Raw genomic sequence first — 11,081 nt, forward strand, 5'->3', positions numbered from 1 at the left:
ACCTATAGAAGCTATAGTGTCATAGTGGATCCATTGCAGATGCAAAAAAACACAGTTAAAACCACTGATGCAAATTCACAGGATACAACAATGTTCATCCAGGCTCATATAGGCAGCCATGCACCCTAGCATACACATGTGGCTGTTCCATTTATTGAGATACATTTTCTACTCAACAGATTTCTCTAAAAACCACATAAAACATAGTGGAGACTTTGAGCAAGGAAGCAGCTGGAGACTGTTCTCTGTCAGACAGACACAGACTGAGGTGGAAAACAAGATCAATTATCCAGAAGTTTGTCCGTATGAGCTAGCAGGTGAGAACCACATGCCTAGGATAAGGAGATAACACATGCTGAGGGATTAGAATGGTTTTCTTGAAGGTTATCTATGCTGATATTTCAAAGGTTGTATACAGCTCTGTGTTGGACCACCATTGATTTCTACATTAGATGTAGCTCAGTGGCTCTAGCATATGCTGCAGAAAATCCTGCCAGGAAAGAAATAGTCTAAGAAATAATGATGCACTACTGCAATCAGTCCAAATAAGATCAAGAAAAAATATTTAAGCCATCGGAGAGCACAAGACTATGAAACACAAAGGGCCATCGGGTTCAGATTTCATCAGACAAATGAATGTTAAAGTTCCTGTGAGCAGCAAAGAAGCAAGATGCAAAGATGGGATGGCAGTAATTTGCAGATAAGCGCAAGTAATAATAGGACAGAAATAGCAAATGATAGAAAGAACAAATACTGACAGAGTTTCTCACAGTCAATATGATAAATGCACAATCATTGTTCCAGCGTACCTTCCCCTTTGAGACAGTCACTAGATGTAAACAAGCAAGTCAGTCTGGTAGATTTTAGATCTGAGTCTACCATTCTACTCATAATGTTGTGCTTCTTATTTGAATTTCATTTGGTTCATTATGTAGAGGAAAACAAAGGCCTAGGGGCAACCATACAGTCTACTACTTAGCTGGCTGACACCAGGTTGACACCTGGGTCAACCACAGGGAACTGGTTGTTTCTGAACCCTTGATTATGCAAATGTTTGGTCCTACTGTCTATCTCGTCACATGGACTTTTTTGTTAGAGTAAGGAATTATGCCTTAATACAGTCATAGAAGTTACTCAAATAATATCAAAATCATAGAAGAACATATTACTTTGAGTCATTTAGAAAGATCTTTTTTTTAAAATCTAGACCAGTAAATCTTGCATTATTATTCCCCAAAATAGATAAAATAGCATGTTGTTTGTACCACTTAACAGGGTCTGGTTCTTCTGATTTCAGTTGTGTATAATATTTGATAGTTGTGGGTGTCTCTTGCATACACACATTAATCAAATACAGCAATGTAGATAATTGCATATAAGCTAAACAAACACTGGGTGAGTTTGTAAACTTCTTGCAACAAATTTCATCTCTCTTTCCTCTTTTGAGCACTACTTTAGAACTCACTTAGAATTATCACACGAGTCTGTAGTTCCCCCTCAGCTAAACAGAGCATTTTTTGTGACTTGCTGGGATATATGACCTTACCAGCACCAAATGGCAGAATAACAAAGTTAACAACTAGCAACTGTGGAGCATTTAGCAGCTAAAGAGCCAGATATTTTCCTTCTGTTAGTAGAAACCAAATCATAGATGAAATGAGTGAAATGAGAGTGAATATTGGACTTAGCTAGGTTATAATTGGGGGGACAGAAACACACCTCCCAATGAATGCTAACGTTAATGCTACATTAAACATCATTGTCTGCTGTTTGCCATGTCATTATAATGATATAAAGAATTGTGTTTATAGCTTAATTCCACTGTCCCTAAGCAAAAAAACAACAAACAAACAAACAACTGACATGATTAGTGCTTTAAAGTTGAAACATATGCCTTTGGTATCAGCTTAACGTTAGCAATCATTTGGAGTGGTGTTTATAGCCACCTGGGCTAAACACTGAACTAACATTACAGTAAAGGAAGCTAAGAAGCTCCATAGAGCTGGGTGATAATTCTCTCGATTCATGTTAATATAAGATATTGATTAATTGAGCTTTAAGCTGACAGCTGGCTTATTGATTCAAAATTGACCAGGTACCCCTTCCTGTGTAATATTCAACACTAGTCATATGATGGCAGGGACAGTCATATGTGAATTAACACTGTCAAGAATTTAAAAAAATAACTGTTGCAGAGGAGCTGTAGCTTCAAATATGGCCTTGGGCTATTTTTGTCCTTCCATAATTCTGCCCAACGACTTTACCAATTACTCTCTGCCAACCACATTCCATTTGGAGAAAATCTTACTTTTGATTGGCTGATTGACCTTTTGGTGACATCCAATAGCATCTGAGGCTAAGGTTCTGTATCTAGTGGATGGGTTTGACAGGCTGGCAGACAGAGTGCTGTTGCTGTACATGAGGCAAGCAGATGTTTAAATTCCCTGAATAGAAACAGTCTGGAGAGAAAGTGGAGCTGAGTTAGTGTCTGCCCATGTACCAATCCAGGTGTGGAGATTTTAATGATGAAGCACTTGCACAGACTGTGTTCATTGAGCTACTGCCCTTTCTTTGGCCTGAGCATCTGACACTTCTAATTCTTAAATATGACAATAAGATGTGTTTTTGAATTGAATTAAGAAAGTGGTAGTATCACAAAAGCAGTATTTGGAACTTATTTCAGTGAGTGAATGGTTGAAAAGTAGAAAATGACACGAGAAAAAGGTTTTTGGACCAATGAATGACTGGGAAAGTAAAAGAAAAAGCTTGGTGTTGTTATATGAGTAGTTGAAAAATAATACAGAGTAGGAACATTTGAAGCAAATTAATAAATTGTGTGTGTGAGTGTGTCCTTTGGGTGTAGGAATATCATCTATTACCTTCAGCTTGTGCTGTGACACTTTGATGGGAGAGAGAAAGGGACAGTAGAAAGATCCAAACAGAAGAGCGGCCCATTTCGATCACCTGCTCCTCCTCCCAGTTCTTCTCTTCACAAATCCCCTTTCTAAATTGCGCTCCACAATCATCAATTCCAACTCTTCTTTCCTCTTATCTGAAAGTATACAGATGAACAGAGAGTGGGAAAAAAAAGTCATTAAAGGCACTCAAAGATAAAACATAATCAGGCAATTTTAATTTGTAAAGGACTTGTGATTCTAATGCAAAGTCAAGCTTTTGCGAATTGCCAAGAGTTTTTTCCTTCCAGTGACACAGTGTTTAATAAATGTATGTGCAAATGTATCTATCAAGGTCCCTTATAGACTTGCAGACAGGTAGCAAGACCTTGACAGTTCATTTTACATGCCATTTAGCTTAGCAACTATAAATATTAGGACATACCACATTACACATGAAAAATATGCAGCTTGGATGCCATTGCACTGTTTATTAGCTATTGCAATTAATGGTGAATTCAGTGTTTTGGTTAGAATAAAGCTGTAATAGCTCCCATCATCGTATGTTTACAGTTGCAAACAGGTGCGCTCCCTGTAAACAGTTTTACAACAGATTTCAATGAGGCCAAGGGTATAAAAGCATCACAGAGCTTTTAAACTGTTTACTATGAAGCCAGCTATCAAAACCGGTTATTGGGAAGTCTAGACAAAGGTGGATATTAAAAGTTATTACCCCAACAATCCATCCATCCAGTCTTACATAGCAGAGATACTCCCAGATTCAAGCCACAGGTTGACCTGGATGCATGCCACCATTGAGTTCACATCAATGAATAAAAAAAGTTGACACTCCCTTAGTTTTTTTTCTCTTATCTTTGTTGTTAAAGATTTTTGTTCCACCAAAGATTGTGCAACTCACAACTGGAGCCAAGTAGTGTGTGCAATCTTATAACCCCAATCTTATTTCCATACAAACAAAAGCACAGCAAGTCCATCCTCTAAATATTTACTGGCATTTGCACTGTGTGATATATTATTAATACAAAATGATAAGTCAACAATGAATAAACATAACAGATGAGTATGTAAGTAAATTTGGAATTTTTACGGGAAAAAAACATAAAGTTTCAGTTTATTTAACCAAGTTACTGCTTGCAGCGTAAGACCAAATGGCTGCTGATAAAAACATATCATTTATATAAAATAGATCATTTTTGGTTACAGGACATTCTCTCAAATCATAATTCCACCCTAACTAACTGCTAGGCTTGCTTTCCCTCAAACACACAGTAATACTGTATATGTGAAAAGGTCTGACTGTGAAAACAAGCTCAAGGAAGTAAGATAAAGTGCTTCATCATATTTTACTGAGAGATAAAAACCCTCCATGAAATTACTTGAAAATGACAGTTTGTAAGGGCTGCCTCGCTTTAATTCAGGCAACATTTAAGTTTAACTTTGTTTTAGTTGGTAACATGCATTCTGGACTGAAAACAAGTCAAAATATGATTTATCAATCTGTTGATTATTATTGCTGATATGATATGAAAATCAAAACCGCAAAAAGCGGAAAAAAGGTTGAAAAGAAGAGATGTGCAGCGCCATTCAGTAAATCCAAGTAGACTGACAGGTTCAAGGAAGCTCTTGCATAATTCCACATGTGCAAAAGAAAATTTGGACTAGTCAGATAAACCTCTGGACCATATGCACCTGTCCTAGACAGAGGATTACCCAAACCCCCTGAGGACCGGCAATGCCCTGGAGCTCACGCTGCAGAGGTGGTTATTTACAGAGCAAAGGCCAAGACAGCATGGCTAATCGCTTCCGATGTGAGTGTGCATACTACCTTGCACTTGGTCAAAAAAAAAATGTAGCACCACAGCAAATCTGCAATAACAGGCACCGAGTGTGACTAATTACAGTTTCCACTCGCCCTCTGTTATACTTTGTGTGTGTGTTTTGGTGCTTTATGATTGACCAGGACACGGTGACACCATGGCAAATTTGTCTTAAAAAGGCACCATTTGAATCAAATTCTTATCTCAACTTGCACGCGGGCATATCATTCATACACTTACAAAGACAGATGAACACACAAATACCTGACTTTGTTTTTTTACGTGTGGTTTCGTTTATTTTTCTAAGCTAAGAGATTCACAGTGTAGTTTTGCTTTCTCTTTACCAATATTTCAGAAATCAATAATATCAAAGTTCAGCTGTAGATGTGTGAGAGACGGGTTAATGGAGATGGCGTTTGGCAGTGTTTCTGAGAAATGACAGCAGGACAGGTACATTTAGACAGAAAGCACAGCCAGTCTTCACAGCAATCTAGATGGAGGGAGAGTATAAGCTGTCCGTGAGAGTAAGTGGAGGAACAGTAACGCTCTAGGATACAGAAAATCCTATTCTTTTTCTTCCTCGACAGACAGAGGAAATTTCAGGTTAGCATGACAGAGATTAGCCCCAAGGCTACAGCTTTTGACTTGACATAATACACTAAGTGGAGGCAATTCTGTCCCATTGAAACGGTGAAGCTGCTTTACTGGCACATTATCTCCCACTGAGACATGTACCTTGGAGAGTATGGAAGTGTGCTGCAATGATAATATCTTGTAGTATCTTTACTGCATTTGTGCTGCTTTACTGCACACTTACTGCAACTCAAGGACCCTGTGGCTAAAATGCAATGAGTGTTAAAACCTTCCCTTGTATGTGTAGTGAGTACCACAGAAATGTATCAGCAGAAAGTGCTACAATAACATTCAGTTAAGTGAGCATAATCATTGCCTAAGTAGAGTAAATCCAACACTTAAATCAGCACATGATACCCTGGCAAATGAATCATGCAGCAGTAACGGATTATCCCATTTGAAATGAATGAACCTCCATCAGAGAGCGGCACGTTCAATGCATTAACAGTGATCTAGGGAAATGGTTCGTGCTGTTATGTTTTACATTAGCTTGCTATCCTCCACACGTCTCCGCATAAGTGTGCATGTGTGCTTAAGTGTCTGCGCATGTGTGCGCTGTATGGGCATGTGCTTTTGCAAATTCATAAGCATAACATCAAAGACAGATCTGCCTTCACTCAACTACGATACATGACATGAAAACATAACAGATTTCTGTTGGCTTTAATGCTTCACATTCAATCTGTCAAGTTATCCATCAGTACACCTATACTGTACAACCATTCCAATGATGCCCTCATGGGGCCATATTTCAACTAGAAATGAATGTAATAATAACAGAAAAATAAATCAGATCAATGGGAAGTAATTTGAATTTCTGAAAATTCCTCGCAGCGATTTGACCACCTGGTCTAACAAAGTCAGAATGGCTGAAGGCTGAGTCGTTTACAACCCCTCCAGATGAAAGTGAGAGCTGGCAGGGCTTGAACTCTAATGTAACGCAGCCAAAAAACTGCATTCTCCCCCCTCACATACCAGTGCAGATCTAAGATCTGTCTCTGCATGTGTCTTCTACCGGAGTGCAGATAGGAAACTCAAACGCAACTGTTTTGATGAATGACAGCCGGTGCAGAGGTACACACTTACTATCTTGTATCCATCCTACAGCGGGCTTTCAAACAGGTTTGCATGGGAGCGCAGCAAACCAGCAGGCAAGCAGAATCTGAGTTTTACGATGGTTTCAATATGATGAAACAGTTTTTCTTTTCATGTCATCAAAAGCTAAAAGTGAAAGAAGTTTTCTGAACCATGAATGCAATTCTAATGTTCAGCAATGTGCAAAAGAAAGTAAAAGAACCTTGATTTTAGCTTGACATAGATGTGAGTCATCCAAACAATTTTTAAAAGGTTTGATGAAGTTAAAACATGATCCACCACTTCAGTCACTGCAGCAATCATAACTCATTCCAATAATACCTTTAGACATTCTGCTATTATAAATCTGAGTCAGACAACATGCATTCAGTGATCCTACATCAAAAACAGTTGCATGTCATGCCCATCTCCCTCCCCTCTGTTTCCTGTCTGCTTCTCCACTGTCAGCTGTTGAATAAAGGCAAAAATGCCCAAAAACATATCCTTAAAAAAAAACTGTTGCATAAGACTGCATCCATCAGTCACAGCACGCTGGGATCACAAGAACCTTGTCCACCCTCGCCAAGGAGAAAGTAAGTATTGTGTCTGAGGCCTTTAGTTTATCACCCTAGAGGATTAAATAATGTTACCAAATGAAGTTTACTGTCTCTGGCCCCCATACTCCCTCTCCTTTTCCCTATCTCCTTTTTTTTTACACACACTCGCTCACACATCGAAGACCCTGCAAGTCTAACTGCGTGTCAGCTATTTCTACATAATGGCATTTTCCACCTCACCACTTCACAGGATGGATTATCCCTGTAGGTGGGAAACTGGTAACAGTGAAAAGGCACACACACACGCCGCTCAGAACTATGATAGCAGATATCTTTGGTGCAACATAATTCAGATTTACAGCTAAAACACACACTAACAAATACACAGCTCACAAGCTGCACTGTCTTAATATCACTTTGCATTTGCAGTCAGACAACACAGACAAGTCTATGCATGGGGGGGGACATACTTTCATCTCCTGTCAACGCTCTTACAAAGACACAACACAACCTGGTATCCTCTTATTATTCATAAATGCACTCAAGCTGACATGATTGTAAAATGTGTGACATCTTGGTTTTATGCTCTCATTGAGTTTTGAATTGTAAAATCTTTGCATTAACTCCTGCAGAGAAGCAGAGTGTTCAAAGAAGAATGCAGGCACTGAATGGACAGTGTATCTAATTGTAAGTGCATGTTCTTTGACTCAGCTGGACAGCACGTTTGCAGCAATTACTAAAACTTAAAAAAGCAATTGAGACAAACAGAAAGGAGGCGACCAGAGAATGCTGATATCAGACAGATTATGCTGTTTAAGGGGGAACTGTGCTGTAAAGAGCAACAGTGAACAGTGAAGGCACAGTACAAAAAGTGTTGGCCTTAGTCCAGACACTTAGGCTGTAGAAAGGGTATCCGGGCAGTTAAGAATCCAAAACTACTCTGTAAAGCACCATATTAAAGTGCAGTAAAACTAATGGGTTTTGACTATGGCCCTAAAATGGGCCCACACATTCTAACTTACCACTCCAGATAAGTGAATCATCATTATCTTCCCAATCCAGGTGATTTCTTGAGGGCAAAAATAGCCCCTAAAACACACAAAAAAGTTTTATCCAAGTCAGGCGAGAAAAAAAAGTCTGGAATTGATATTGTATTCCTGCAAAGGTGGTTATCAGAGATAATCGACTGAATGCTACATGAGAATTAATCTGTGTATGTTTGTCTGTATCTGAGTGAAAGAGGAGGTAGGTGTGTTTGAATGTGTGTGAGAGTGAATGAATGACAGAGACTTTCTTTCCTGGGCTTGGCTAAAGCACAGTAAAAGTTTGGGGAGAAGGGTGGGGGTGAAGCTGCTGCAACCTGTTGGCTCCCGAGAGAGACAGAGAGACAAAGAGCGAGAGAGAGAGACAGATAGAGAGAGAGAAGTGGGGGTTACTGAAGAGCTTTGACCCTTCCAGGATTGCACTGTTACTGTGCTACAGTGCACATGCACGTGCGTGTGCATTTGTGTAGTGCATGGAGGCATAGACACAGACTGTCAAGTTTTCACCTCAGGGTGACAGAATAAGCAGTGTAGTAAAATGATGCAAGCTACTTGGAGGCAAAGTCTGTCAACACCCACAATCATAATGTAAGTTGGATCATCTGTAAGATCCACAAAAAACTGTGTTGGCTACACACTCGAAGACAGGAGTCAGCATGGACGACCTCTGCAACGAGTAGTGAATATAATATTAAGATCTGACAACTTACTCATTCAGTGCTGTTCATGTGTCTTTAACTGCTTGTTTCATTTCTGCTGTTTCATGTCATTGACATATTTTTGGATGTGAAAAAACTACCTATGCTGTTATTTCAACTACATCCGTACCCTGTCTGTACATGATATTGTATTCACTCTAACAATAGGTTATATAACATCAAATAAGTGAAATACCTGATGATAAAAAATAACAAACACAGCCAAGGTCAATTTGTTGAAGCTTGCGCTCTTATATTACTCACATACCTCTGTATTCAAGGTGTGTATACTTAAACATAAACCCAACCCAATGAGGTTGTAGAGCAAACACCTCTCAAAACAAAAAGAGGATAAATCAGTCATGTTTTACAAGCTCTTCTCAGTTAGAGTGTGTGTGTGTGTGTGTGTGTGTTCTGTCTATGTTTGGTGGCACTGGGTCACCTTTAATGGTGGACCCCAGGAATGTGGTAACCAGTTTAATAGGGTTTAGCCAGCTGTCAGTCTTGACATGCTATAACTCAACAGACACACACGCTTTTCAGCTAGGACAACAGCGGGATCTGGCTGAGATGCAGATTTTGATGACGGTGTTGAGAAAGGACAGGGTACAACATTATATGTTTACAATTACACAATTGTAATATAAAATACCTCACACACACAAAATTACAGTGGCAGCCACTGTCATCACCATTAACTCCCAAACAAACCATTTTGGGGTTGATGTTACAAGGTGGCAAAATTGCAGCAAACCTATACTTGATGACTCATCTGATGTGCGTCTGTACACAGACCAAGAAAGCATGAATCCACTACATTTGCATATGAGCCTTTCAGCAGAAGTACATCTAACAAATTGTAAAAAGCTTGGTCATTCAGTTTTACCTCAAATGCACTTCCAACAAATAGAAATGTCACTTTTGAGACATTTTCATCTCTCACTTGCAGACATAGTAGGCTGATTGAACATCTTCAGAGCTATGAGAAACTCTGTCTAAATAATTCACAGATTACATGATATGGAAAAAAGTGAAACTATTTCAATCTCTACTAAGGATGGAGAAGGAAATACAGCAGCTCCACAGGATGCTACTTTTCAATGAGTCCTCTGCAGCCTTTGTGAATCAAATCTGGGGGGCTGACTTCTGCTTTCATCGACATGTATTGTGCCAGCAAAGTGGCATTTTTAACAGGCTGGAAAAGTTTACTTATCTGTCCAATTTCATATGATGGTTACTCACCATGAAAAGATGCATGGTTGTTCATTTAGACTACACAAGCATGTGCGACAGTGTAAATGAATGTTAGATGTCAATGTGAAAGTCCTACCTTCTTGCATCTATTCTGCACTAATACTTTTCCAATCAAGGCTTCTTAAGGATACAGCAGCACTGCCACACCAATCGAGTAAAATGAGAGTCTTCTACAGAGAATCATGTGTGTGAGGGGATGGTATTCTGTTGTAGAGTCAAAGGTGCTACACTCTGCTTTGACCTCAGGGCTGTCTGTGCTAAGTGCTGCCCTGCCGCTGACCCTCTGCACATGTTAAGGAAGTTCAGGGGGGCACATCAATCAGGACCACTTTCACTAGACAGTCAAAGGTGATTGTGTCATATACCTCTCTTCACATCAGTGTTGTCCCCTGGTACTGTAAAATGGGCCTCAATGTAAAGGGAAGCCTTTATTAGGCTACTACTATAATGTCACTACTGACTTCAGGTCAGACTTTGAGAGGAACATAACTTAGAAGTACCTTACACTGTAAACCTACTACTACATTCACCACTTTACAGTCTTGATAGCTTCTCAAGCTCAGTTACATCATGGATGAATGAGCCAAACTATCTTTCAGTAGCAGGTGTGATTAGAAATAAAAGGTGTTGTGGACCTGTTGGGGGTATTCAGATGGGGAATATTAACCAGCCTTGTCTCAGCTAATTGCACTCCTTCTCCAAGTGGGCCTAAATCCCCCCCAGCCATGAGAGGTGCCAGCACGAAAGTGAGCTTTGATTAAATTCACGCTGTAGGCTAACCACAAAACAATCATGTGCATTGGGAGTCAAGAGAAAGAATAAAAGGAAGAAGAAGAAAGAAAAAAAGAGGCAGGGAAAACTAGCAAAAGCGCAGTAAATTAGCAAAGCCATCGGGAGTTCAGAAGGGAGGGTGTATGAGTTGGGTGGGTTATAATAGGTACATGTGTGGACTGGGAGTAAATACAGAGGGCAAAAGAATAAACCAAATGTGTACACACAGGTACGTGGTTGTCATTCATTACAGTAGGAATCCCATGGGCTGGCCAACTCTACTGACAGCGCAATAAAAATATCAATCACAGGAAATTAC

At 39.6% G+C, this 11,081-nt stretch overlaps 1 protein-coding gene and 1 long non-coding RNA gene across 4 annotated transcripts in view; one reads left to right on the plus strand and one right to left on the minus strand.

Annotated features, from left to right (window-relative positions):
* Positions 1-8,394, minus strand: part of col7a1l (collagen type VII alpha 1-like) — a 65,863-nt gene extending 57,469 nt beyond the window's left edge. The window contains exons 1-2 of one of the 3 annotated variants that reach the window (XM_044343233.1): positions 8,019-8,394; positions 2,880-3,052 (exon numbers count right to left, since the gene is read on the minus strand). In XM_044343233.1, the coding sequence (XP_044199168.1) occupies positions 2,880-2,955 (76 nt within the window). In that variant the 5' untranslated portion in view covers positions 2,956-3,052; positions 8,019-8,394. The remainder of the gene's footprint in view (positions 1-2,879; positions 3,053-8,018) is intronic. The other 2 variants (XM_044343232.1, XM_044343234.1) reach the window with 2 other exon arrangements.
* On the plus strand, positions 228-6,932 carry LOC122975060. The gene is made up of 3 exons (XR_006400554.1): positions 228-240; positions 2,766-2,769; positions 6,851-6,932. It is a non-coding gene; the product is annotated as an uncharacterized LOC122975060 (long non-coding RNA).
* Positions 8,395-11,081: the final 2,687 nt, after the last annotated feature.

The sequence above is a fragment of the Thunnus albacares genome, chromosome 23 (genome assembly GCF_914725855.1).
Source record: "Thunnus albacares chromosome 23, fThuAlb1.1, whole genome shotgun sequence".
NCBI lineage: Eukaryota > Metazoa > Chordata > Actinopteri > Scombriformes > Scombridae > Thunnus > Thunnus albacares.